The 27592-nt window shown below is 39.7% G+C and overlaps 1 protein-coding gene across 3 annotated transcripts in view; it reads left to right on the forward strand.

The window, feature by feature from the left end:
* The window catches only part of TMEM150C (transmembrane protein 150C), a 79307-nt gene extending 52791 nt beyond the window's left edge, over nucleotides 1-26516 (forward strand). For all 3 annotated transcript variants that reach the window (XM_014865218.3, XM_044766226.2, XM_070505525.1), the window contains 7 exons: nucleotides 11942-12031; nucleotides 12892-12945; nucleotides 13071-13103; nucleotides 13551-13618; nucleotides 19209-19336; nucleotides 21979-22156; nucleotides 25320-26516. In XM_014865218.3, the coding sequence (XP_014720704.1) occupies nucleotides 11952-12031; nucleotides 12892-12945; nucleotides 13071-13103; nucleotides 13551-13618; nucleotides 19209-19336; nucleotides 21979-22156; nucleotides 25320-25528 (750 nt within the window). In that variant the 5' untranslated portion in view covers nucleotides 11942-11951 and the 3' untranslated portion in view covers nucleotides 25529-26516. The remainder of the gene's footprint in view (nucleotides 1-11941; nucleotides 12032-12891; nucleotides 12946-13070; nucleotides 13104-13550; nucleotides 13619-19208; nucleotides 19337-21978; nucleotides 22157-25319) is intronic.
* The last annotated feature ends 1076 nt before the right edge of the window (nucleotides 26517-27592 follow it).

Here is a 27592-nt window from a genome sequence, read left to right on the forward strand (position 1 = left end):
TCCCAGGATACTGTGAGTATTCCTTTGTTCCAGATCTATAAAATACAACTAGCTCGTTAGGGAAAAGGTATGTTTATGTGTTTATAAAACTTTTGTAAAAATTCTGTATAAAAGATTGGTCACTGCTAAGTGAGGAAGCCATTCCCTGGCCTTCATTCTTCCACGTTCTTAGGAAACCACCTAGTCACTTGGAACATCTGATTCACCAGGGCAGGATTCTGTTAAATTATTCTTGCCTAAGAGTCCACACACCTCTCAAGTAGCTCATGCACAGAGTGACTTTGTCATTTCTATATGGAATAATGTGAGGTGTCAGATAAGATATTTGGGTTGCAGTTAACAGAATATCTGAATGTTTTAGCTAAAGTCAAAGGTTCAGCTGCTGTAACAAGAAACCCAACAATAATGTGGCTTAAAAGTGGAGTGGTATTTTTTTTTTCTCATGTAACAGTCCAGGGTCAGTGTCCCATATCAGTGGGGGAGGTTCATGATAGCCAGGGTTTGTGACAGCCAGGCCATGCTCAACATGGCTTCTTTGTTCTGGTCATCACCATCTCAGCCCATTGGAAGTGAGCGTTTGAGAGATGTGTGTGCCAGGCCAGGAAGTGGCATACATCTCTTTTGCTCCCATTCCATTGGCAGGAATTTAGTCACATGGTTACTTCACTGTGTGGAGGAGGCTGGGCAGCCATTCTTCTAACACAATGGAAGAAGGAAAGAATGGATTTTCATAGACAGCTAACAGTGTTGCTACAGTCAGTTCCTCTGGGCCTTAACTATCAGTGAACGCCCTACTTCCAATACATAGAACACACTCGCTTCATCCCAAGGGAGACAAACAAAAGCCCATCCAGTAAATGTACGACCTGAAAGTCCATGGTCCCTGGGTAATGCACAGTCCTTTCCGTCAGGTTCGGATGTGGTTCCTAATGGTCCGGCAACCTGTGAACTAAAAGGCAAATTATCTCCCCTTCTCCACTCGTACTCGATACACAATGGCGGAACAGGGGTAGAAAACCACAATTAAAATTCCCATTCAAAAAGGAGGAGAATGAAATGCACACAGCAGCCCCGGGCCCATAGCAATCCTGGAATCCTGGGGCAGGTAATGGGAGGGTCCTCTCCCTGGCGGAGGAGGAAGGTCCCTGATTAGACCCTGGCTCTGCTCTTCAGGAGGACCCCTGTGTCCATGGTTCTGTATGTCCCTTGGCCTTGCCCTTGGGGGAGGGGTGCTCTTCCTTTTCAGTTTCCTCTTTCACCAAATCTGAAGAAGGGTGTTGGGGGATATGCCCTCCTTGGTGGCTGTCCAGCTTTTGCAGCTCACTGCCTGCTGATGTAAATTTGGAGAGAACAGCGGTCACCAGGTTTCGTGGCTTGGCTATGGTATCTTTGCAAATACAGTTCCCTCAGAAACTCAGCTGGCATCTGATCTATTAACTTCCAGACAGTTCACATGCTGCAGTGTCTTCCAAAGTTTATTCCAAGACCTGGGTCTTGAGCCTGCTTTATTTCTTTGCTTCCTTGCCCTCCACACCTCGCTCTCTTAGTTTAGGGGCAGCTGTTTTGAGGCCTCTGAAACTAGACTTCGGAGGAAGGCAACACGCTTTTTCTCATCTCAGATCTCATGCTGTTCTGGGTGTGGAAGCCATTGGCTTTTCCAGCCCTTCAAGGCACCAAATTTGTACTCTTCTGTACAGGCTCTTTTCAATCATCTCTCCTAAATTTATAGGCTCAAAAGGAATGTGGTCTGCCTTCCAAGTCAGACCTATCAGGTGACAGTTTTGTCTTTTTTTTTTTTTAATAATCCAGAGACTTTCTTGGCACAGACCAGATTTTTGTAAGACATTTCCCCGTGTCTCTTCTTTTTTTTCAATTGTGGTAAAATATCGTAACATAAAATTTACCATTTTAAGTGTGTAATTCAGTGGCATTAAGTACATTCACATTGCTTTGCAGCCCTCACCACCATCCATCTTTAGAACTCTTTTTATCTTGCAAAACCAAAACTCTGTACCCATTAAGCAATAACTCCCCACTCCCCCTCTCCCCAGCCCCTGGCAACCGCCATTCTACGTTCTGTCCCTGTGAATTTGACTACTCCACGTAGCTCATATAAGTGGAACCATACAGTGTTTATCCTTTGGTGACTGGCTTATTTCATTTAGCGTAATGCCCTCAAGGGTCATCCATGTTGTATCATGAATCAGAAGTTCCTTCCTCTATAAGGCTGAATAATATTCCAATGTATATATATACCATATTTTATCTATTCCGCCATCAATGGACATTTAGGTTGCTTCCACCTTTTGGCTGTTGTGAAAAATCCTGCTGTGAACATGGGTGTCAAACACCTCTTCAAGTGTCTGCTTTCAGAGATATGTATCCAGATGTACATATCCTGGGTATATACATTTTGGGTATATATCCAGAAGTGGAATTACTGGATCACATGGTAATTCTGTGTTTAATTTTTTGAGGAACCACCACGCTGTTTTCCACATCAGCTGCACCATTTTACATTCCCAGCAACAGTGCACCTGGGTTCCAATTTCTCTACATCGTTGCCAACACTTGTTATTTTCTGGGTTTCTTGTTTTTGATAATAGACATCCCAATGGGTGTGACGTAGGACTTCATCTTTTTTTGATGATGTGTTGGGTTTTTTCTTACTTTTTTTATTATGGTGCAATATCTATAACATAAAATTTACCATTTTAATCATTTTTAAGTGTACAGTTTAGTGGCATTAATTACATTCACAATGTTGTGCAGCCATCACCACTCTAAAACTTTTTCATCACCCGTTGATGAAGTTTTTAAAAGTAAATTTTAGACATTATGACAGTTGATCCCTAAATACTTAAGTGCATCTCTAGAAAATAGAGACCTTTTCCTATGTAATACAATACTATTATCATATGAGCCTTCACTCACATTCCATTGGAGAGAACTTACAGTGCCACAATTACTTGAAGGGGAGGCTGCTAATTATAATATAGTTGAGCACCCACTCATTCAATTATAACAGAAGAAGGAAGAATGGATTTTGGTGCTTTCCTAAACTACAGTAAAGTAACAAATATGTAACTGATTCACATTACAAGAATTTTGGGGTCTGGCAATATTGGGAGTTTGGTATAGTGTCTCAATGATGCTACCAAGGAGTCAGTTCTTTCCACCTTTTACTCTGCCATCCTCAGTATGTTGTCTTTGGATCTTCATGTTTTTTACCTCATGGTTACATGATGGCTGCCATAGCACTAGCAATTATATTTTCACAACAGCATCCCAAATGGGAAAGGAGGAGAGTGGGCAGAAAAGATACTTTCCATTATCAGGGATGCAACCCCTCTGATTTGCTACTCGGTAGACTTCCCCTTGCATCTCACTGGACAGCTGCAAGGGAGTCTGGAAAGATTCTTGTCAAAGGGGAATGTGATATCTATGATTGGCTTGGCCAGTCATGACTTATACCCTTGGGCTGAACACATTGCAGTCCTGAATAAAACTAGTCTCTCTTAGCTAAGAAAAAGAGGAGAAATGACCTTTGGGTTGGCAATTATATCTGCCACATGTGGGCAATATTTTTTAATATTATTAAAGGTATAAATGGACTCTGAGAGGATCTTGGCATAGAAACTCTAAGAAGATATCATCAAATTGAAGTACTGGTAGCCCGGACTTCCTTCTGAGCTTATTCCGTGAATGGTGTAGGGACAGTGTGTTCCATCTGTTTCTGAGGAAAAGAATCCTTGGGGCCACCAGCGTGAAAGGGTCCCTGTAAGTCATCTGTCAACTGAATGAAGGTGATTGGTTTTAGGAATCAAGAGACTATTGGGGAAAAACTAGTCACCATTGGTTCAACTTAGGAGTCATCATATTCTTTTGGAGATGGTAATATTTTACAGAAATCCTTTACTAATTAATATACTGTCTCTCCCAGTGCTCATGAAAATTATTTGGGGGCAAAATTGACCTCATATGTTGAAAAATATTCTTTATATCTGATTAAAGGAAGTCATGTATTCTTAGGGTGACACCAGGTCACTCAAATTATCATACTTTCCCAAACTTAGGACTCAGTGAAAACAATGTTTTAACTGTCAGCATAATGAGTTGGTTGTATTGGAGATCTCCCCATGCTCATTTATATCTGAGAGCCTACGAACATTTTAGGGACAAAACCAAACCAAACAAATAGTCTTTGTCATTACCACTTATAAATGCATTACGAAATAACACAAGCCCTTCATGTTTGCTTGTGACACAAATGGAAAATAACTTAAGATTCCCAGAAGGTTCAAAAAAAAAAAAAATCAAGGCTGCTCTTGGTTCATAGACACTGTGACAATCCTGGTTGTTAGTGGTGATTCACCCATCTTTCCTGCTCCATTCCAGCTGGCCCTGAGAGCAGAATGAAAAATTGCTTTGGCATGGAGCTCATTTCGTAATAAATTAAAAATGAAAAGAAGACAACTGAAGACCCCAAAGATCACTTGCAGTGGAATATAGTTAACATTTATTGAAAAGCCAGCAGAGGCTAGGCACCGTTATCAGTGCTTTAAATGTATTTTCAACCCTCATAAAAACCCTATGAGGTCAGTACCGTTATTATTCCCACCTCACTGATGAAGAAACTGAGGCAGAGAGGACTTAACAACCAAGGTCATACAACTAGTACGTGGCAGAACCGGGATTCCGAGCCCTGGTGAGCTGCCTCTCACCATTACCCCGGGTTGTACAAAATCCTTCCAAGTCATAACAGGCAAATCTTTTCCAGCCCCAGAAAATATTACTTTAACTTCTGGGATATTTCACTGTCATTATTATAAGTATTTTCTTCCTAATAACGTTTTAAAATCTACAAATGAAGACGACCCAGTGGGCTTTACTTTCCCATTTGTAGATTGGAGGAGTTTTACTGTCACCTGATAGAATAGGAAGTTTGTGTTCAAGGATTATCGTGGAAACAGGGTGCTATATTCTTTGACTCCAGTAGCTTCACCAGATTAAACTGTAAGAATCATCTGTTTGGAATTTGGTAAGACAGGTGTGATTATATGACCTCAACCTTATCAAGACCCTGTTTTTGAATCAGTTAAAGTAGTTGGAGTCTCAGGTGCGGAGCTAATGTGGGCTTAAAGTGACACTGTTTGCTTCCATGAGATTGTCAGTTTTCAAATGGCCAGCTATTCACAGCTAGATTTACAGCTAGAGCCTTTGCAGCCAGAAGACTTACAGAGGAACAAAAATGACAACTGCAAATGTTTGATGCAATTCATTTTCTCTCTGAGGAAGAATGAGAGCTTTAGGGGGACAGGGAGCAGATCGGGATTTTCAGCTTCTGACTCAAAGGGTTGGAGAGACCCCATTATGCAGTCTCACTCCTGCCACAGATGGGATGACAGAGAGTGAAGAGCACTCAAACTTTGAGAATGGTATTTATTGGAAGAACAGAACACATGATAGAAGTGTACAGAAAGTTAGCAGTGCTGGCTCTCTAAGAGGATTTGACCATCTGGATAACAGCTTTGCAAATCTTGTAGATAAATTATACCATTTTGAGGAGAGTCTTCCAAACTGAATCTAAATGCCAGAATCCTTCCAAGAAGGTTTATGCAATTCTGGCTTTTTTCTCCTTTTGTCCAAAACTCATTAGGTGACATTTTTGGTCCAGATAGAGTTTACAATTTGGGACATGGGAACAACTATCCTAAGTTTTTCACCACTGGAAGATTAATATCAATGGAGTAAATATTACACAGAATAAAAAAGAAGTATAATTCGGGGCCAGCCCAGTGGCACAGTGGTTAAGTTCGCACGTTCCACTTGGTGGCCCCGGGTTCACTGGTTCGGATCCCAGGTGTGGACCTATGCACCGCTTGTCAATCCATGCTGTGGCAGGCATCCCACATATAAAGTAGAGGAAGATGGGCACAGATCTTATCTCAGGATCTCGGGAGCAGTCTTCCTCAGCAAAAAGAGGAGGATTGGTGGCAGATGTTAGCTCAGGGCTAATCTTCCTCAAAAAAAAAAAAAAAAAGAAGAATTCATAATGCAAAGATAAAACTATCTCAGGAGGGTGGAGTATTCCTTCCTTCTCCCCATCTTTCCGTAAAAAGCTAAGGAAAAATGTACTCCCCTAGCTGGTAGGTGCTATGTTGATATAGCTCAGAGAAAGAGTGGAACTTGTCTGTCCTAAGAAATGTAAGTAAGGTTTGGGTGACACCTTCTAATGTAATTGGAAGCAATGGACCAGTTTATTTTAATGATGTCTGGAAGAATGGAAGAAAGAACCATCTCTGTTTTAACTTTTCTCAGATAACATTGAGGCAGTGAAGAGAGTTAATTTAATAGATCTATTCATTTATTCTTTGCAGAGGTACTTCCAGTGAAATATCTGAACTTGTCAAGCCAGAATAGCTCAGAGAGTCTTATGAAACCAACCAAATCAAACGTTCATCTCCTGGCATCTCCTGGAATCCTCCTCCAGCACAAAGAGCAGGGAGCACATCAGTGTTGTTTCTCTACTGCAGCTTCTTGGTCACATTATAAGCCGGTGTGGGCTGCTTTAGAAGGACAAATGGACTATTTTGGACAAGAAAAGAAAAGTATGTGTAACAGAGTCCCCTTCTTTGGTTAACACAGTCCCACCAGGGAGGGAGAAAGAAGTGAAAGGACCGAGATATGTCAGATGGGGCACTGGTAGGTTAACAAAACCGGAAACTGGTCCTGAAACAGCTTTTTACTCTGATCTTCTGGTCTCCGTGATAACTCAAAGGTGGGTAGGGAGGTGAAGTAGGTAAGGGAGCTTTCCCCATACACACACACACACACACACCCCACTCATTGTTCTGTTCTTAAGCTCATGCTTGTCAGTTGCCAAAAGAACCTGGCATGGTAGGGTATATTATGGCTCAAGTGTGTGTTCTTCATTATAAGACTCTCCCTTTACTACTTCAGAGAACTGACTTAGATCATCACACATTTCCTGATCCTTGTCAAAGTGATTTATAAACTGTCTAGGGTCTCACCCAATTCAGTAAGACAAGAGAGACCTATAGTTTAAAAATACATAACCAGATCACAGATTTAAATGTAAAACTATAAATCTTGTAGAAAAAATACAGGAGAAAATCTTTGAGATAAAAGGCTAGGCAAAGAGTTCTTAGGTTTGAAATCAAAAGCATGATCCATAAGAGAAAAACTTGGTAAGTTGGATCTTATCAAAATTAAACTTTTGCTCTGCAAAAGACCCATGCAAACAAGTGAAGTTACCTGCAGCATATACAAAAATTAACTCAAGTGGATCAAAGACCTAAAGGAAAAGAGCTAAAACTATAAAACAGAGTAAAACATAGGGGGAAGGATTCATGATATTGGATTTGACAGTGATTTCTTGGATAGAACACCAAAAGCATAGGCAACAAAAGAAAAAAATAGATAAATTGGGCTTCATCAAAATTCAAAACTGTAGTGCATCAAAGGACACTGTTAACGGAATGAAAAGGCAACTCATGTAATGGAAGAAAATTTTGCAAATCACATATCCGAGAAGGGATTATCCAAAATGTATAAAGAACTCCGACAACTCAACAACAAAAAAAACCAAACAACCTAATTTAAAAATGTGCAAAAGGCGTGAATAGACATTTCTACAAAGACGATATATAAATGGCCAATAAGCACATGAAAAGATATTCAATATCACTCATCATTAGGGAGATACAAATTAAACCCACAGTGAGATACTACTTCACACCCATTAGGATGGCTATACCATCAAAAAAACAGAAAATAACAAGTGTTAGCAAGGATGTGGAGAAATCGGAACCCTTGTGCATTGCTAGTGGGAATGTGAAATGGTACAGCTACTCTGGAAAACAGCTTGATGGATTCTTTAAAACTAAACATGTAATTATCATATGACTCAGCAATCACAATCTTGGGCATTTAGTCCAGAGATATAAAAACTTACGTTCACACAAACACCAGTACACTAATGTTCATAGCTTCTTTAGTTGCAGTAGTCCAAAACTTGAAACAACCTAGACATCTTGTAATGGGTGAATAAACGAACTTGGTGCATCTATACCATGGAATACTACCCAACAATGAAAGGTACAAAACTACTGATGAACACAAACCTTAGATGGATCTCCAGGGAATTATGTTCCCTGGAGTCAAAAAAAGTCAATCCCAAAGGTTACATACTATATGATTCCATTTGTATAACATTCCTGAAAGGATAAAACTGTAGAAATGGAGAAAGGATTAGTGGTTGCCAGAGATTATAAAGGAGGATACAGGGGAGGGAAGTGAGTGTAGTTATAAAAGGGCAACACAAGGGATTTTGGAGGTGATGGAACTCACCTCACATTGGCTCCCCTTTTAGGAAGGTCTGTCTGTCCTGTACCTTGACTGTAGTGGTGGTCACACAAATCTACACGTGATAAAACTGCATAAAACTAAAAACACAGGGGTGCATGTAAAGCTGGTGCAATCAGATGGAGTCAAGGATTATCTCAATGTCAATATCTTGATTGTTGATATTGTCCTGTGGTTATACAGGATGTTACCACTGTGGGGACAGACTGAAGGATATACAGGATCTCTCTGTATTATTTCTTACAACAGCATGTGAATTTGTGATTGTCTCAAAAAATAAAAAAATAAAAAGGCATAACCCATGAAAAAATCCTGAAGAAACACCAACTTGGTTCCACTGGAAGCTAAGAATACAACTAGCTATAGACTTATTCTTTCTCCTCCCAACGCATCCTTTTGAGTTAAGAAAGGGCAATTTCATCTATCATTAGGCATGAGTACAGTATGGTTTTCTCAGAGTTTCGATATAAGGTTGCCCTATGAAAATTAAATAGTAAAAATAAAATAATTTAGGAGAGTAGCCATTAGCCATCTTAGATGCTTCCAAAACAAAATAAGAAAAGCAGTGCATGTGGAAAGATAACCAATGAGTAGAATCTCAGGAAGACAGGCCCTCCTTCAATATGTGTATAAGGTTAAGGTATTCATTCATTTTTTTGGAGAGCCATCTGAAGAAAGAAACTATTACTATCAGGAAGGATGTCTGCGTCCTTCTAGAAAAGCAGGAGTCACGAGATGAAGAAAGTGTTGAGCCATCCTGAGCCCTGCTTTAGAGGGAGGGTACCTTGTCTGAACACAAGTATCGATCTGCTTGGCAGTTATAGTTGGCAGAGCTGCCACTTATGGAACATGTGGTATGTGTGAGGGGCTTTGCCTGCATCGTCATTAATCCTCAGCATCATCCTACAAAATAGAAGTTATCTCCATAATTCAACTAAGGCTTAAGAGATGAAATAATTTGTCAGCGATCACACAGCTAGTGAGTGGCAGAGCTGGGTTTCAGTCCTATGCCTTGCCATACCATTTCCATTCCACTATACTGCCTCTCTTTAAAGTTAATTGGCATATAAAAGTATTGTAACTTGATGCTATGGTCTTAGAATTATCTCATTAACTCTGTTCATTCTACTTTCCTGCTTCCGAGTTTTGATTTCCCATATAGACGTTCCTAAAAGGTGAGCCAATGTGAGTATTTGTCCATGTGGCAGCTGTGTTTCTCACTGTACATTAATAAGGTGGCAATCTGATCTATTCACCAGTCTGTTGTAAAAATGGTTAATAAGCATCAGTTCTTCTGGGGCTGATAATTCTGGGTACATTGGAGCATTCTGTTCCTGCAAAAAAATAAGATACTGGACTTAGCTTAACCTCCAAGGTACTACCACCTTGTGAGGCCTCAATCTTTGACGTTCTTCTCCCTCCTAGAATTCAACAATCTTCATTTAGCGAGATGGGGAAATGGTGTTACAGATTTAAGTAACTCGCCCAGGCCCATAGAGTTGATTACCGGCAAAGCTAAGCTTGAGAACTAGGTCTCCTAACTCTTATTGCAGTGTAACCATTTTGGCTGTACTCATCCTATTGGGCAGCCCTATTTCAGGGGCAGATCTAGAATAATTGGTTTACACGCTCAGTCAACATTCCTGTTTTCTGTACTTCCTCTACATCTTGGCCACTAGTGGAATTGTTTTTTGTTAGCATAATTGATAGCTATATTATGAGCCCACAATTTTCTGTACATAAATAAATGAATAGACACTAACTAGCCATGTTGTATATGCTTAAAATGTTCATCATTCTTTCACATGATATAAACTGGGTAGCCATGCACCACCGGTTCATACAATAGCTTTTAGGTATTTTATAGAGTGTTACATATAAATAGTTGTATTCGTTAGACCTCACCTCAATTATTTCCACCACCCAGTATAGTACCTGGCACAAGTAGGGTGTCAATACTTGTGAACTGGATTGGATAGGATTAGATTGGACTAAATTGATTGAAAAGTGGCTTTAATGTCTTTCAGCTCTTAGACTCTGTCATTTATTTAACACTCTTGCCCAGATAAGTGTTCAGACGACAGCATGACTGTTCAAAGACACATTATGAGGCCCAGGTGTCTGTCCCCTGGCCTGAGAGGTCTACTTAATCAGGTAGGTCAGTTCTGGGAACTAACGCCTTTCTGACACCTTGCAGGTTGCCAGCCTCAAGGGAGGGCCGTGTTCTCTCTCTGGTCTCAATACTTGGAAGGTCCAGGGAGTCTCAGCACGTGAAAGCAGATAATCATGGAGGTGCTCAGAGATGTGGCAGTGCTGGTTCAAACGCATAAATGATTTGTTGCAGTTCATTGTAAAACCCAAAACAATGAGCATAGGTATCTCCTTAGAGGTACCTATGAATCACATTCTGTTTCTCAGGTCACCTGTGGAGGTCAATAGGGCAATTTATTTTCTTGAAACAAGTGTTTTTTGCCTTAAGGATTGTTGATATCCAGTGTCTCAAATAAATTTTGTCTGATGGTTTTGGGCAAAGAAGTAAAGTAATAATTAGTTATTACTTTCTGTTCTATACCAATAATTTTTCATAGACACTTCTGAAGCTTCTGTTTTTCACTTCATTTTTGTGGAGAAATTTTTATTCATATATTTTTGCTTTCATATAGAACATCCAAAATTCCTGACATCTGTTTTTTCTTTTCATTGTGTTTGTTGGCACTAATTTAAAGTTATACACAACGCATTCTTTTCTAGAGCATTCATCTTTAGTGTTCTGAGATAGTTGCTCAATAACATGTCATGAGAAGAGTTCAGATTTGGAAAGCATCTGTCATTTCCTCTTGCGTTGCTAATTTATTTAGTAACCATTTGTTTCTAAAACTCTCATCTGCCAGGCTGTAAACCTATGTAGGTGTTGGATCCATAGACCTAGAAATCCATAAATGTTAATGATAACACTAGAAGTAGGTTGGAGTATGCCTTTGGTACCTAGCTCTTCTCCTAAAAATCTTTACCCAAACCCTTTGTTCTTTCTTTTTTTTTTTTTTTAAAGATTTTATTTTTTATTTTTCTCCCCAAAGCCCCCCCTGGTACATAGTTGTGTATTTTTGTTTGACTTGTGGGTCCTTCTAGTTGTGGCATGTGGGATGCCACCTCAGCGTGGCCTGATGAGCAGTGCCACGTCTGCGCCCAGGATTCGAACCGGCAAAACCCTAGGCCGCTGAAGCGGAGCGCGCGAACTTAACCACTTGGCCACGGGACCAGCCGCCGTTCTTTCTTAAACACATTGATACTTATATTAGGATAAGTGTCTTTATGAGACTATTTCCATCAGTTCTCAACTAAGACTCTGGAATATTTAAGATGGTAGACAAGAATCATCCAATGTTAACTGCTCAAGGAATTTACCACATGCGTAGGTGGCAGTAATGATACTGATTTGAATAATAGTTTCATAAAATACACTTTTTTTCAATTAAAGTAAACTTCCTTTCCATCTTGAAAGAGTGAAGTACATTTTTGCCTTAGCTATTAATACCTGTTCATTTTATTTCAGTGGTACAGGCATGGATGGGAAGAAATGCAGTGTATGGATGTTTTTACCTCTTGTATTTACTTTGTTTACTTCAGCTGGATTGTGGATAGTGTGAGTATTTTCTTATTTTATTATTTAAGGACTCCAGTGCAATGTAGATAAAAATGTAAAGTTTTGATAGTATATGGTGTACCTATATGAATGTATTTATAAATACTTTAAAATAATGTTTACTAAATCAACCTTGCGAAAGTCCCCATTTCTCTTCCCTTCTTCTGTGACCCAAAGTAAATAACAAGAGTGAGTAATAAATTTGCAAAGCAGGTAGTGAAGAATACTGGTTTTATTTTGTGTTCCCATGTTCTTCCAGGATTGAACATTCTGTAAACTGGTGATATGGATTCATTATTTGCAAGATTTGCTAATTTGACACAAACGTGCTAAGTATTCCATTCACAGTACAGTTCATAGTCCAGGTTTTTTGTGTGTGACTGGGTCTAGTACGTTTATAAATTGTTATCATTACATTGGAAGTCTTGGCTTATCACAAAACATTCCCACACTTGCTTATGTCAAGTACCATTCACTTTCAGAAAGTTGTTTTAGTCCCTTGCAGTTCATTAAGAAAGGTGGACACATATTCCTGAGAAATTAGAAAATTTGAATTCTAATTTTAGTTTGCCCAAAGTTATAAAGTCTTATTTCTTTGTTTTCCAGTTTTCAGATTATAATGATGGCCATTAATTTGGGAGGGGTTTCGAAAATTACAGAAATATTATTAATAATGACATTTGAACTTCAAAGAACTAAGTGATCTATAGGTAAAGCATTGTAGTAACAGAGCATTTTCCCAGTTAGAAAAAAAATGAGTATGATTTAATGTGGTTGGCCTAATAAATCTGGGAAACAAATGTCTTGTTTTTTGAAAAAATTTCTTTTTCGTATAAGCTTTTATTGTTCTTTCTTCATAGATACTTTATAGCTGTGGAAGATGACAAAATTTTCCCATTAAATTCAGCTGAAAGGTAAAGTTCATCTCTGAGTAATGCATCGTTCATCAGTAGACTTAACAAAAACTTTGCCTTGGGGAGGTTAAATTGTGCACGAATGACTGTGCTTTGACCTGAGTTCTCTATTTTTTGTTATCCAGGAAACCTGGTGTGAAGCATGCACCATATATAAGGTAACTTGATAACTCTCCTCCCGTCTGTTAGATCTTGGAAAAGTTGGGAGGTTCTCAGTTCCAGCTATTCTAATGAAGTAGCATGGACTGAGTGGCTTATAAAGAACAGAAATTTATTTCTTACAGCTCTGGAGGTTGGAAGTCCAAGATCAGGGTGCCAGCATGGTCAGGGTCTGATGAGAGCCCTCTTCTGGGCTGCAGACTACCACTGTATCCTCACATGGCAGAAAAAGGACAAGAGAGGTCCCTTTTATAAGAGCACTAATCCGTTCACCGGGGCTCCATCCTCATGACCTCATCACCTCCCAAAGGCCCCACCTCCTAATACTATCACACTGAGGGTTAGGATTTCAACATAGGAATTTTGCAGGGACACAAACATTCAGTGCATTGCAGAGGGTTATAGATTTTAATTCAGTAATAACAAAACATTTCATATTTTTCAAGTATTGCAGGCGATGAACCTCCTGCGAGCTGTGTGTTTAGTCAAGTTATGAACATGGCAGCATTTCTAGGTAAGAAGTGCATAAAGAATGTTCTGTGTCCTTTGGTACATTTCTTTTTTATTTTCAATTCTCCTAAACCCATATCAGAAACATGGTGGGCCTAGTCGATAATTTGGTGTCTATCATGTCAATATGCTGAAGCTAGCTTTTTGTTTTGAGGGTCTTTTTTCTCATAAATCCTTTATGTTCACCCTGCTTACCTTACATTTTCTCTTCCCTTTACCATCTTTATCGTTTCAGTGTATTCTTGACTTTATTTCTTTTGCTGCATGAAATAATATATTTCACGTACCATAAAATCCTGCTTGAAAATGTAATATTGTGCAATATGTTTGCTTTAAGAAGAATGCCTTAATTTATCCCTTCGCTGGCAAAGATGAAAAATGCATAGGCTCTATGATAAATATTGATGTGTGTAGATATTGTCTTTAAATCTAAAGGTCAGCATTAGCATTAAGGTGACACTCTCGCTTGTGCCTGTACACATTGGAAGCTGGCAAATGGAGACGTAGGTTAAAAAAGAAGAAAAAGAAACCGCTGTACTCATGTCTGGCCCCAAATCCCCACTTTTTCCTCAGGGCCCAAGACCCTCATTTAAAACCCCGCCCCTGTGTTCTGTGAGTGCTTCCGTGACTTGGTGGTCCTCCAGGGATCACGGGAACCAGCCGTGCTCTCTGTCCTTTTCCATATCAACCTTGTATACCATCTCATCAAGGCCAGGCCTCCCCAGTGTCTTTCAAAGGGTCAACTAACCATCATCGTTGGCAAACTGTGGGGGATGGCCCAGTGACAGCTAAATTTTTCAACAGTGGTTTTCTGGAAATGGTACTTTTGATAGTGAGACTTTCACTCCAAGTAAAAGATAAAGATGATGTTATTACTGAGGGAGTATTTGGCTTTCATGACACTTGTCCCCCAAAGAGGGGACTTGTTATTTATGTATAACTCCTCCCGACCCAAAAAAGTTCCTACTCACTCTTAACATGTTCTTTTTTAATGTTTGCTATAGGAAGAGGGAAGACCTATAGAACTCACTGGAAAATCAAGGGAGAGGGTTGGCCCAACATGCACCGTGGGCCAAATCTTAGTTCAGAAGGCTCAGAACAGGAGAAACACGGAGAACGTTCCCTATGAGGCTCAAGAGGCCTCCCATGAACCTGTGAGGTTCAAAGAGAAGAAAACTGGGGAGCTTCTCTGCAGGTGCTAAGACTGCTCCCTGAAGCTAACCTTTCCCTACACAGGCTCCCCTAAAGCGTATCCCCTTTGCCTGAGCAGGAAGTGTCTGGCAGGCATGGGATGCTATGCCAGCAGAAAGGAAAAGGTTAGCCGTACCCTGATGCTGGGGTTGCTGAATCTTTAGAGAAGCTCTTCTCTTCATGCCCTCGGCAGGCAGGATTTTCATGTCCCAGATATTCCCAAGCTCTGAGAAAGGTGGTACTGACAGCAGCCAGTGCACCACGGCCGGTCCTCATTAGTCAAGTCTTGTCTTCACTGCCTTCAGCCTCAGAGCTGCTGGGAGCTTTATACTCACTTTTTTCCTCTACTCTGGACACCACTCTTCTGAAAAGATCTAATAAACTTACTCATACCAAGGCATAAGTGACTGCTAGGGAGATATTTGCATTTAACAGAGCCCAAAGCCCCAAGAGTGAATCTTGAACTGAGGGGTCAGGGACCTTCCTAGCCCCTCTGCAATCACACCACGTCGGCCTGCAGGTTGGAACCTACTCATGATTATCCCCATGGGCGCAATAATAACAGTAATTAATAGCAGTCATTTATATTCCACAATGCGAAGTGCTTTGCAAGTACTACTTCATCTAATCACAATATATAAAGCTTATAAAAAAGCTGCTACAAACTGGCTGTCCTTCACTGGACTTTAAAGAAACCAATGAACATGTTGGAGGCCACATATTGTTTCCTTCATATTTTTAAGAAAAATTGATGTTTCCCAATAGTCTTTAGTATAGAATCTATAAAATACCAGTTTGCACAGCTCACAAATTTATCCAGTTATAAAGCTTATGATTAACTAATTATAAAAGCATTCCCAAAAACAAAGTAATGAAAACAAGTTCCCCTCTTCCAGATGACATTTGTCATCATCTTATTCTCCAGTCCGCTGCTCCACCAAGAAGCAATTAAGCTCTTCCTAGCTCTTGCTCTAAGATATTGCAGCATCCAGTGTTTATTCTTTATTATCTTTCATCATTTTAGTGCCATCTGGTAGACACAAAATGGATTAAGATTAGTGTTCAGTGGGAATAAACCAAAAATAATTTATTTATCAACTCTGGGAGTGAAAAAGAGTCAGTTTACTAATGATTCTTGCTTTAAACGGTGGATGCTTTCGTCTCCCCAGGCCTCTCGCTGTTAGACCTCAGACTATTACTTTAGACACATTCCTGACTTTAAGAAACAACCTGGACTGCCTGTAAGATTTTTTTTTGGTAGCCCTGTAGGTTATAATTTACAATCTACAAATGAGTCGGTGTAGCATTTATTAAAATTAGTTAGCAAAGATCTTTTATCTTTCTGATGGACCAATCAAAGCACGAATGCTCAATTATTTTCTTTAGAGAATTAGTTATGCTCTTTGTTCAGAATCCACACTTTTATTTCTCCTCAGGGGAAAAAAAAGACCTAAGACAAATTTGTTGAAAAGAATATTATTTTCTGCCCTGGAGAGGTTGTGAGGAAAGGCTAACAGCTGAATGATTTTGGTCACCTAATAGCAGCCACTCTCCCTCAGCCAAAACGTATTGATTGCCGTGTTCTGCTGCAGTCATAAATAGGAATTACCGATGCATAAACAGTAAAACTAAACAAAACAAAAAAGAATTTGGCCAGGCACCAGTTTAGAACTGCAATGAAGAGCTACTCGTTCAAATTTAAAATGCCAATCAGCTCAAAATAAAAAATTTAATAAAGAAAATAAGCAATTATTCTAGTATTTGTGTTCTTTTAAAATAGGCAGATAAATTAAATAGGGGACTCTTGTATAGCAAAGGACTGTTCTAAATACCGAAAAACAACAGAAGGGTGGGTTTTAAAAATCTTTTCTAAAACTGTTAGCGAAAGCCAAAATTTTTAATGAAAGTAAAAACTATTGATCAGAATGTTAATGTGGTAAAAATTGGCTGGCATATTTAAAGATGGCTTTGACAGTGCCCTACTGCCCAGAAGTCTTGTTCAAGAATGTATAATTAAATCACTACTTCGTTGAAAATGAACTTCATAACAGACAGCCTCAATCGGCCTCCATTTAAACCTAACTGCTAATATAACTGTTAAAGCACCAACATCTTTATTATTTCCACCACCCTAAAAATTCAACTAGAATCTATTTTAAAAGAAAAGTATGCCTAGTCTGAGCTGATTAATAATGGAGTTAATAGGTAAAAAGGAGAAAGTGTGGTGTTTGGAACGCAATTCTGGAAGTTAGGAGCGTTGGGTTGAGTTCCTGTCTTCAAGTAGGTTTCCTTTTCCTACTTAATTTCGTCATCTGTTCATGATAAAATGATTTATCATCCATATTACAAATGGGAAGCCCAGCAATGCTTGGGCCAGGAGATGAGACATGTCCCATGTTTACTGGAGAGAAATGAGTAACATGGAGAATGGCCAATGACTCTTTCCTCCAGCCACAGTGGAACAAACGGACTGGCTAGGCCCAGATGAAGAGCCATTTTAGTGTCTGCTTCAGCAGGGATTCAGGGCTTCGGCCAAAGTTCCAGCACGATCCTATTCCTCTAAACTAAATGACAGCCACCAGAGAGTTCCCAGGGTAACACTTTTCACTAGTTATTTTTAAAAGAAACGAAATGTACCGTCTTGGTATTTTGTCATTATGTCCTGACTAATATCCATACACGCTTCATTAGCAGATGTCTCCCATGATGCCCTGTGTTGAGGTTTCTGGTGTTATCTAATAGCTTGTCTATCTGATGATCACTGTGCATCAGAGTGCTTACGTTCAGCTTCTCCTCTCCCACTTCCTCCTCCTAGTCCCATCCTAAAAAGTAATAAGAAATAGTGCTGATTTTGTCACCCTCTAGGATAGTGATTGCCATTATTAATAGACTTCTGATATAATTCCATTAGGTTGGAAAACTATTGTCAACTCAAGTATTATTTATTAATTTTATGATCAATAGTGGACATTAACTAAAACAAAACATACTAAAAGCTAAATTAGAGCTGAACAATTTGAGATTTCATATATTATGGTTTATTTCCATTTTGTTTCCCAAATCCAAACATTAGCCAAGGTATATCCCATTCTTTGATCAGAGGCGCTTGAAAGTGAAAGTCAACTTATTGAGCTTAACTTCATAGCTCGAAACTATGAAATTCAGCATTCTTTAGAAATGCCAATTTATGGATAGGTTTTCTTTTTTCATGGCTACTAATAATGGCCTTAATCAAGGTAGAACATTTAGCAAATAATTACCTATTTAATTGCTGTATAAATAGGGTAATTCTTGAATTTCTAATTTTCTTGCCTGCTAAACCTTAATGTCAGAATAAATTGTTTTTGGAAGTAGTAAGTGCATTTCCTTATATGTAGACATAATTTATATTAACTACAAGTGCTTTTTTTTTTAATCATGTGTAGACTAACCTCTCCCAGCTTTCTGTATAAATATGAAAATAGCCCTGCACTAAGCAATTAATAAAAGGAGATTCTTATATTAGTGACTTGAGTATGGACCATCCTCAAGGTTACTCTTAGAAGTTGGGTTTGAAATCTAGGTAACTTACTTCATTCTCTGTTCAGATTCTTTAAGAAAAATTTGCTTCAAAAGATAGAGTGGTCTTTTAAAATGAGTAATTAATATCCTTTGGAAGAACTGAGCTCTCTCATTATAACCAGTATGATTTTTAGTACATACCAACCTGCACAATCTGCTATCCAGATTTCATAATTTGATTACTATAACTGTTCTAATTTGGATTAACTGTCTTTGTCCTTTGACCATGACCCCCCCGCCCCCACCCCCCAGGTAGACTCAGAGGGAAGGGGGAGTAAGGCAGTAATGAAGGGCTTTGTCTACCAGCCTTTGTCTTCCTTTCTATCCCAGGAGGGATTTCTCGCACAGGGACCAGCAGGTTTATTGAGACGTGGAACTTTGTCTTCCTCCCCACGTTTCCTGCCCTGTGTGTTCTGACACTGTTCTAAACTAAAGGATGACTGAATCAGGGAATTCTCCTGCCATGGGCTGTCTTTATCCCCGTCTTATTTGTTGTGTGTCCAGCCTCTGCAGTGTTCTCCTAAGCCAGTCTGCCTATGCTGACCTCGTTTTCGGAAACTCTGAGAACAACACTATTAACAGTTCTGTCATCCTTGCATCACCCAGATAACATGTAGCACAGCTGCTTCAACTCCTCTCCTCTTCCCCCAGGTTAGGGATAATAAAACGTCTAAATAATCATAGGCATCTATGGAAAATTTCTTTAAAAAATTGTCATTTCATAGATTTAAAAATGTACTGTAGCGATGTTTAATTTTGCACATTGTGGCTTTAGAATTGTGCCTCATAGTCTAGGTTTATGATTTAAATTTTGTAATTTTAACATTTTGTTATATTCCCAGCTCTTGTGGTAGCTGTTCTGCGCTTCATCCAGCTGAAACCAAAGGTTTTAAATCCGTGGCTGAATATTAGTGGATTGGTGGCACTGTGTCTGGCTTCCTTTGGCATGACCTTACTTGGTAATTTTCAGGTACTTCACTTGGCCTTTTTCACTTCCATCTCACACTTCACCTATCTGATTATCATAGCCTCTGAGTTAAAGTCACTATCTGCCCATATACTTCTGCACAAATCTGTAAAAAAATGCTAATAGTGGTTCCTAATCTGCACAGATTCTCCAGCAGTCAGCCCTTATGGTCTTTCAGCCTGGTCTCCCTAAGTTCACATTACACATGTGAGGTTGCTCGCTATGCATTGGAAACACAGCATGGCTATTCAGGAAAGTAGCTACTGAAATAGCTGTTTATTTTCTACAAAGGATTTCAAAGTGCTTTATACTTTTTTCCACAATAAATTGTATCCTAATGTACCTTTCTAGAAAACTAATAGGATCATTACCTTTCTATAATTAAACACGGAACATCCTTTTTGGATGAAAGCTTGCATTTCAGATTAGCAAGTTCACACACCAGTCAAGTTTGAAAATTCAGAATTTCCCTAGAACACCTATGACTTGTACAGATATACTAACACTAACTCTTCTTCCCAGAAGTTTAGAAGCCCAAGGTCACAACATTTAAGAATAATGTCCCTTGCCAACACCATCACCCCCCGCTCTTGACCTGAATGACGTCGTTTGTAAAATAGGCAAGGAGACCCCTGAACTTTGACAGTAGGTGTCTGATTTCCCTGCCTTCTCTCCCTCCCCATCATCCTCCAACCGATGCTATGTGTTGTTGCTGGAAACTTCCTCCTTGCAGTCAAACACTGATCATCACACCTCTCTGTGTCTATTGAGTGAAATCCAAATGGCACAGACATCCAAGAAAATATGGTAGTGGGTTTTCTAAGACTGTCTCTTGTTCTAATCCTCAGTCCTGATAATTCAGGATGACTTGTTCCCCAAGACTTCCTCTGGCTTATAGTAGCAGCTCAATAAGTATTTTTGACTTGATGGGTTATTTGCAAGATAGGCAATCCCACCAATTTCCTTAACTAGTCTAGATCTCATCCCATGTCAAGCTAGACAACAAGAAAGCTGATTCTTAGAACATGTTGGCTAGGACAGTGAATTTTCAGGGGAATATTTGAGTGGTTATCCTGTTAAGCTCCATAATGTTAGGGCATGGAGCATTTGTTAGTGAAATTTGGGTGGGAGTCCCTCCCCCACTTACCTGTCCATGCTGCGGGTGCTGGCATGTTGTAAAGTGCTCCACAATTATCATTTCTCTCAGCCAGGCCTGGAATGGAAGTTCCTGAGTAGATGTTTTGTTCTTTACTAAAGTCCTAGAAGAATCCCAGAGACTGGGTTGTTTTGGTGAAGCACAAATATTCAAAACCATGAATGATGATGCTACACATGAAGAACACTTTCTGGAATATCTACAGAGAATACACAGGAAACAAATAAGAAGTTAATTGCTTGCGGGGAAACCAAGTGCCTAGTATATGAGATGGGAGACAGACTTTTCGATCTATACTCTTAAAATTTGTAAAAGTTTGAGCCATGTAACTATATTATCTATTTTTAAAATTAAGTTAAAAATAATAAGTGAATAGACTATATGCAGTATGGAAAACCAATTTCCTAGAAGTAAAATTTGATTTGAGGAATTATTATTTAAAATAAGTATCAAAAATACATTTTTTGAACTATGAGGGAAAAAAATGGCTTCTTCCAAAAAAGAAGACAAATCCTACAGCCAAAAACAATAGAAAAAATTGTAAGGGGAAAGTAATATTGATTTGATACAACCATTTTTCACAGACGAATGTCAAACAATAAAACATCTGAAGGCAAGAGCAATTCAAAAAAAATATTTTCACCATGTTTTAAAAGCCATCTTTTCAACAATAGATTTTATTTTCTTATATGTGCAGTTTAAAATATACGTAATTAGTAAAGGTTTTTTAAGTGACATATATTTTTAAATACCACTGGGTAATGATTGGGGACTTTACATATCTAACCCCCAACTAAAATAACTTGAATGGGTCTCCTTTAGCTTATTCAAAGGCTTGACAAGGAATCTTCAAACCCTGTTGTCCTTTAATGGGTCTCCAGATATGCAAAAAACTCATAGGTAGCAGTTTTCTTATAAAAGGAAAACAAAACAGAACAAAGTCCCATTAACAATGAATTGGTCACATTACACAAGCCAGTTTTGTAGGACTGAAGAACAGCCGAAGTATTATTAGTTGTCTGTGCCAATGAAATCTTGACCTACTTAGAACTGGTCCTCTTCAGTTAGTCAATGCAAACCCAGATGCTGGGTCTCACTTCTTAGTATGGAAAACAAAGTTTTGGGTGCACGTTTGTAGAAATTTTGACATTTCCCTTTTCTGTGTAACTCTCCTGCCTTTTCTTTTACTTTTCCACAAAGCTTTTCTGGAAAATAAATTTGAGGAATAGATTATCACTGCCAGTATGGCTGTTCTAAAGAAATCTTTTGAGTTTTGGCGGTAATATTAATTTCTCTTCTCCTCAGAGTTCAAGTCAATTGAGAACAGGCATAAAGAGCCAGTGGAGATGAAGGACTTTCATCTTTCTAAAGTCTGTCATCCCATTATGGGGATATCACCTTACCTATTCTTCCCTCCCTCATGTATTCCATTGGCTTGTATGTCTTTTCCAAATGGACCTCCACACGTCATTATCTGTTCATCCCATAGCTCATGAATGATGAGGAAATCCATAATGTTGGAACTTCCTTGACCTTTGGATTTGGCACATTGACCTGCTGGATCCAGGCTGCATTGACACTCAAAGTCAACATCAAGAACGAAGGACGGAAAATTGGAATTCCACGAGTTATTCTCTCAGCATGTATCACTCTCTGTGTGGTCCTCTGTATCCTTTAAATGTGAAAAGGTTCTTTGCCAGTGAGACTAAAACATAGAGGGGCCGACCTGGTGGCGCAGTGGTTAAGTGAGCACTTTCCGCTTTGGTGGCCCAGGGTTTGCCTGTTCGGATCCCGGGTGTAGACATGGCACCACTTGGCAAGCCATGCTGTGGCAGGCGTCCCACATATAAAGTAGCGGAAGATGGGCACAAGATGTTAGCTCAGGCCCAGTCTTCCTCAGCAAAAAGAGGAGGATTGGCGGTAGATGTTAGCTCAGGGCTAATCTTCCTCAAAAACAACAACAACAACAAAAATAGATAACTTGTCTATGTGGAAAATTGCCACTCCCACTTGGTTAGGATATACTATCAGATCATCTCAGAATCTTAGACAAAACAGAAAAGTAAATGGGTATAAAAACTAAAACTCTCAGACCTATTTTTTGTGCCAAAGAGGAGATGGAGAACTAAGAAGAAAACAACTCTGCCTGCTCGAGATTGTTTTAATCTATAGGAATGGTGTCATAGATCCTCCTTACCATTAATGATATAAAAGCTTCCCTTTGTGAAAAGCATAGAGTGCACAACCAAAAGAGAATTGTGATTTTTTCCCCTCCATCTCAAAAAAAATTTTACTTTATTAATGGCCTTGTTATTTCATTTACTTTATTAACTCTAAAATGAATTTTGAGGAACAAATACATTTGTATCTTTCAGGAAAATAAGTAAGCTTTCCTGGAAAACAAAGTCAAGAACTAGATTACCACTGCATGTATAGTTGTCCTAAACAAATATTTTTGAGGTGCTGTTCATTTCCCTTCCTCCCCTCAGAGTTTGAACCAATGGAGAACAGACAGAAGGAGCCAGATGGGGATGAGGAAGTCAGCCTTTATTCCTGGGAAACTTGGAAAGGAGAATGCCATAGGTCTCCTATCTCACACCCTGGAATTCAACTTATCCACCCAGTAGCTACCAGAGAAACCAGGGAGAGGCAGAGGAAAGCGAGCGCTTCACTCAGCTTAACCCCAAACAGATCCCAGGGAAAGAGACTAGTCTAGGACGGAGCACAGGGACCCCCACTTACTGGTAGTGTGGCCCAATGGAAGCTGGCCAGTTCCAGTCCCATCAATCAGATCAGTCACTCATTCTGTGGTGATCTTAAGTGTTCACTCCAGTAGGTCCTCAGGACACCAGAGAGGAAGGGAAAGGTTCCTAGATGGTAGGCTGTATAGTCATGCACTGCATAACGACATTTTGGTCAATGATGGACTGCATATATGACAATGGTCCCATCAGATTAGTACCATATAGTCTAGGTGTGTAGTAGGCTCTACCATCGAGGTTTGTATAAGCACTGTAGGGGAGGAAGAAATTTTCCTCTACCCTCTAGGTTCTTCTGGCTGATCTAAGAATTAAATAGACATGAGACAGATTAACAGGAGAAAAACAAACGTAAGTTTAATAACATGTATACATGGCAGAAACCAGGAAAACCAAGTAACTCACCAAAATGGCCAAAGCCCTCACCTTAAATACCATCTTCAGCTAAAGACAAAAGAAGATCTGGGTGGGCAGAGTCAGGGACTTCAAAGGGAAGGAAGGCGATTCACAGATAGGTGAAAAGGAGCAAACATTTGGAAAACAAGTGTTAGTTTGGTCACACAGAAACACACAGAAGGAAGCCCAACAAACAGGCTTTTCTGGGTTCCTCCTTGTCTGCCACCTAGTTCATGTCATGCTAAAGTGATAGCTGGCTTCCCAAGACAGGTTTTTTTAATCTGAATTCTTTTAGGCAGTTCAGGGAGAGGTAACAAGAAAAACTTTCTGAGTCCTTTGTTTCTTAAAAATAATCAGCCTAAAATAATCCTCATCTTAAAGAAACACATTTTGGGGTGGCAGATTTTGTCCGCTTCAGTACACTCTCTGATGTTTGCATAAAGACGAAATCGCCTAATAATGCATGTCTCAGAGTGTATCCCGTCCTTAAGCCATGCATGCCTGTGTAGCTAACACAATTACACATCTTCAACCATGTAATAGCCAATATTTATTGGGCACTTATAATGTGCTAGGGGTTATTCTAAGCACTTTAAATGTATCAACTCCTTTAATTCTTACTTAACGACTAAGAATAGGGAAACGCAGAGGTTAATTTACCGAAGATCACACGCAGTAGGTGGTGATCTTAGTTTAAACTCAGGCTCAGGTTTTGCACGCTTAACCACTGTGCCATCCCTCCTTTGAGAAAGTGGCTTTAAAATATGAAAACAGTTAGCTTTCAGAGACATTCTCTGGTAAGCGGAGTATTTGAAGTCTTTTATTTCTTCTTCCCTTGCAAACTCTTGGCCTTTCACTGAAGCGTGCTATGAGCCCTCTCCTTCCCCATCTGCATATATACGAATGTGCGTATGTGTATGTATGTATGGGGGGGGTGTGTGTGCCCCATATACGTTCAGGCATAGGAGTCTCATCTGTTTATTGTTTCTTTAATTGCATATTTTCATTGGGGCACAAGTTTAAGTGTTACACCAGGAATGAAACTAGCCTATACAGTGTTGTCTGAAAGACAATAGTAAAAATTGGACAGAAGAGGAAGAGGGGTCTCTTAGACATTATCAGTAGCGTGGAGACAGATGCAGCTTAGATGGAGGTAGTTAGTGATTTCGTCTGTTCAAAATTATTTCTGCAGATATAATGATGACGGAGTGCATGGTCCTTTGCAGTGATTTTTTAAAAGATTATTTTTCTGGCCAACTAATTACTTCGGAATTGTAATCCTTTTGCTAATCTCACAGTTTATTAAGAAGCCATGGAGTGTGGTGGTTGAATGCGTAGCCTGGGAGTCAGAGGGCTTGTGTTTGAATCTCAGCTCCACCAGTTTATACCTGTGTTACCCGTTTGGCCTCAGTTTCCCTATTTTTAAATGAACTGATGATGATAATAGGATGTTCTGAGGAATAAGTTAGATATTCCGTGAAAGCACCTAAAAGCATGCTTGGCACAAAGAGCTCAGTAATGTTATCTCACATTATTCAGGTCGATGTTTGTGTTCAGCAGCTCCGTCAAGCTAAAGGGGGACAGCCAGACTTTTCCTGTAAGCTGTCTCTGCCCTGAAAAGAGCCCAGTTCTGATGTGGCTGATGGGAGTACTTTCCTTGACTGCTTCCTCCCAGACTTCATCCTCATGTCCCAAGGCATCCACATGTATGCAGCCAGGGTCCAGTGGGGCCTGGTCATGTGCTTCCTGTCTTACTTTGGCACCTTTGCTGTGGAATTCCGGCATTACCGTTACGAGATTGTCTGTTCTGAATACCAAGAGAATTTCCTAAGCTTCTCAGAAAGCCTGTCTGAAGCTTCTGAATATCAAACCGACCAGGTGTAACTCGTCAGTTTTTCCTTGCTGGTGAGGCAGGTGTGACAGTGTGGGAGGGACCAGGAGGACACACTCATAGGACTTGACACATAACCTCATGACACATTTTACACACACACACAGACACACACGTTCATGGCCACATTTGCCAAACGAGCTTTTCAGGGTGAGTTATTTCTTTAATGAAAAAGCACAAGCCCTTATGTGTCAAAATACATGCTGTTACACGGAAAATATATGCACGACAGAGCAAGAAGCTTGTGCATGAACACCTCTCTTCCCCTCTCTCTCCAAGTCCCCCCTGCTCTTCTCATTCTCTCCACACATTTCAGACATCGTGATCGCCCTACCATGGAGTGGGGCAGGCTAAATGCAACATGGGAATAATGCCAACTCCCGAAGTTGCCTTCAGATCCAAAGAGCTTGGAACCAGCTCATGAGGAAGTTCTGAATCTGGCACTACAACTCTTGAATGGAAACTGTGTAGAGAAGTGATCCTGTGTAACCTGTGGAAAGGCATGGGATCGAGGATAGGACTTTCCCACAAAAACTCCCTTCATCATTGTTCAGTGGTTGGCTGCACGCATTCAATGAAAAGATTATGCTACAAACTGTGAGCGTGAAGCCCACCACCGTGATTTGGATTTTACTGTGACTGAGAAATATTTCCAAATGTGAATATTTGTAGGGACATTGTCTGCCGGGAATGGAACAGGATGGCGGCAGCAAGGATGCGGTTTCGTTTTTGCTTCCATAGTATGCTATGTACAGTTTTTGTTTTATATTTCAGAGTTTGCCTTCTTTTTTTTCTTTAAGTAGCTACTATGAGCCTCTCAAAAAGGCCTCCTGGACAAAGAAGATGTGGGCCAAATGCAAGAGCTGAGCTTGTTTTGAGTTCGACCATGATAAAAGGAAAGAAAAGGTCACTTGCAGGCTTAATTTGCTGCTTTTATGTTTGAAGCTAAGAAAATGTTCACAGAAAAGCACAAAGAAATATGTGTGGAGGTAATAAAAAGAGCTCCTGCTGGACATTTATAAAAGATAGGAGTTTTAGAGCATCTTGTTGGAAGTCCAAATCAGAGGAGAGTTTCTTAATATGTATCTATAGCTCAAATTTGGTATTTGGGGGGTGGGGCGGGTTAAGGGCTTTTCCTACTTGGAATTTGTAGAAGCCAATTAAAATATTACCCTCCCTCCCAAAAAAACTGGCGCAGCTGGTCCCCTGCTGCCCAACACGTGGTTCCCACCTGCTGAGTGTTCAGAACTCAAACTGTAGGCCTGGGCTTTTGAGGCTGTGCTTCACAAAGAAGAGCAGACTTCTGAATGCGAAATGTGCTAGAGTGGGCCAAGTTGACGGACTCTCCATGAGTGCACTTTGTTTCAAGAAACCCCCAGATTTACTTCCTAGGGGCCTGGGATTTCATGGAATATAATGTGAAAAACACTTTTTTAATTCAAACGCTGAGTTTCTTGAGGAGGGAGTCAATGACTTTTCATCTCTATACTGATCCCCACCCCCTAGCGCAGTGCCTGGCACAACATTAGGTGCTCAACAGCTGTCAATGGAATAAAATTACCGGTCATTTAGGGTAGGAAAAAGGAGTGTCGGAGACTCAAAGATGAGTCAGGGAGAATAGAAGACGGCTGTTTCGTGGACAGGAGTGGAAGAAATCATGAATAGGGGTCAGATGGCGAGTGAGAATGCCTATAAACGTGAGTAAAATGCGAGGAAAAGAATCAGGCAGAAGACATTCTCCTATTAAAAAGGCATCTTACTGTAAATAGTCCAAGGTGACATTTATTATTTTTGAATACTGCTTTTGGTTTTTTTTTTCATTTTTACATTTTAAAAATTTTATCAGAGAACAAAGATTTATGAAGCTTCCTTTTACTCTACACAATCCAAATTAAACAGCTTTTGGTGATGCACTGTACACTTTCTTAAGAGAATATCTAATAGCACATTTTAGCAGAATCAAGCAATGACTGGCATTATTCATTGGGATCTGACCACTAAATAAAATTCTTTTACGGAGAATTCTGGTTCCTTTGTTTTTTACCCTAACATTTCTT

Source organism: Equus asinus, chromosome 3 (genome assembly GCF_041296235.1).
Source record: "Equus asinus isolate D_3611 breed Donkey chromosome 3, EquAss-T2T_v2, whole genome shotgun sequence".
NCBI lineage: Eukaryota > Metazoa > Chordata > Mammalia > Perissodactyla > Equidae > Equus > Equus asinus.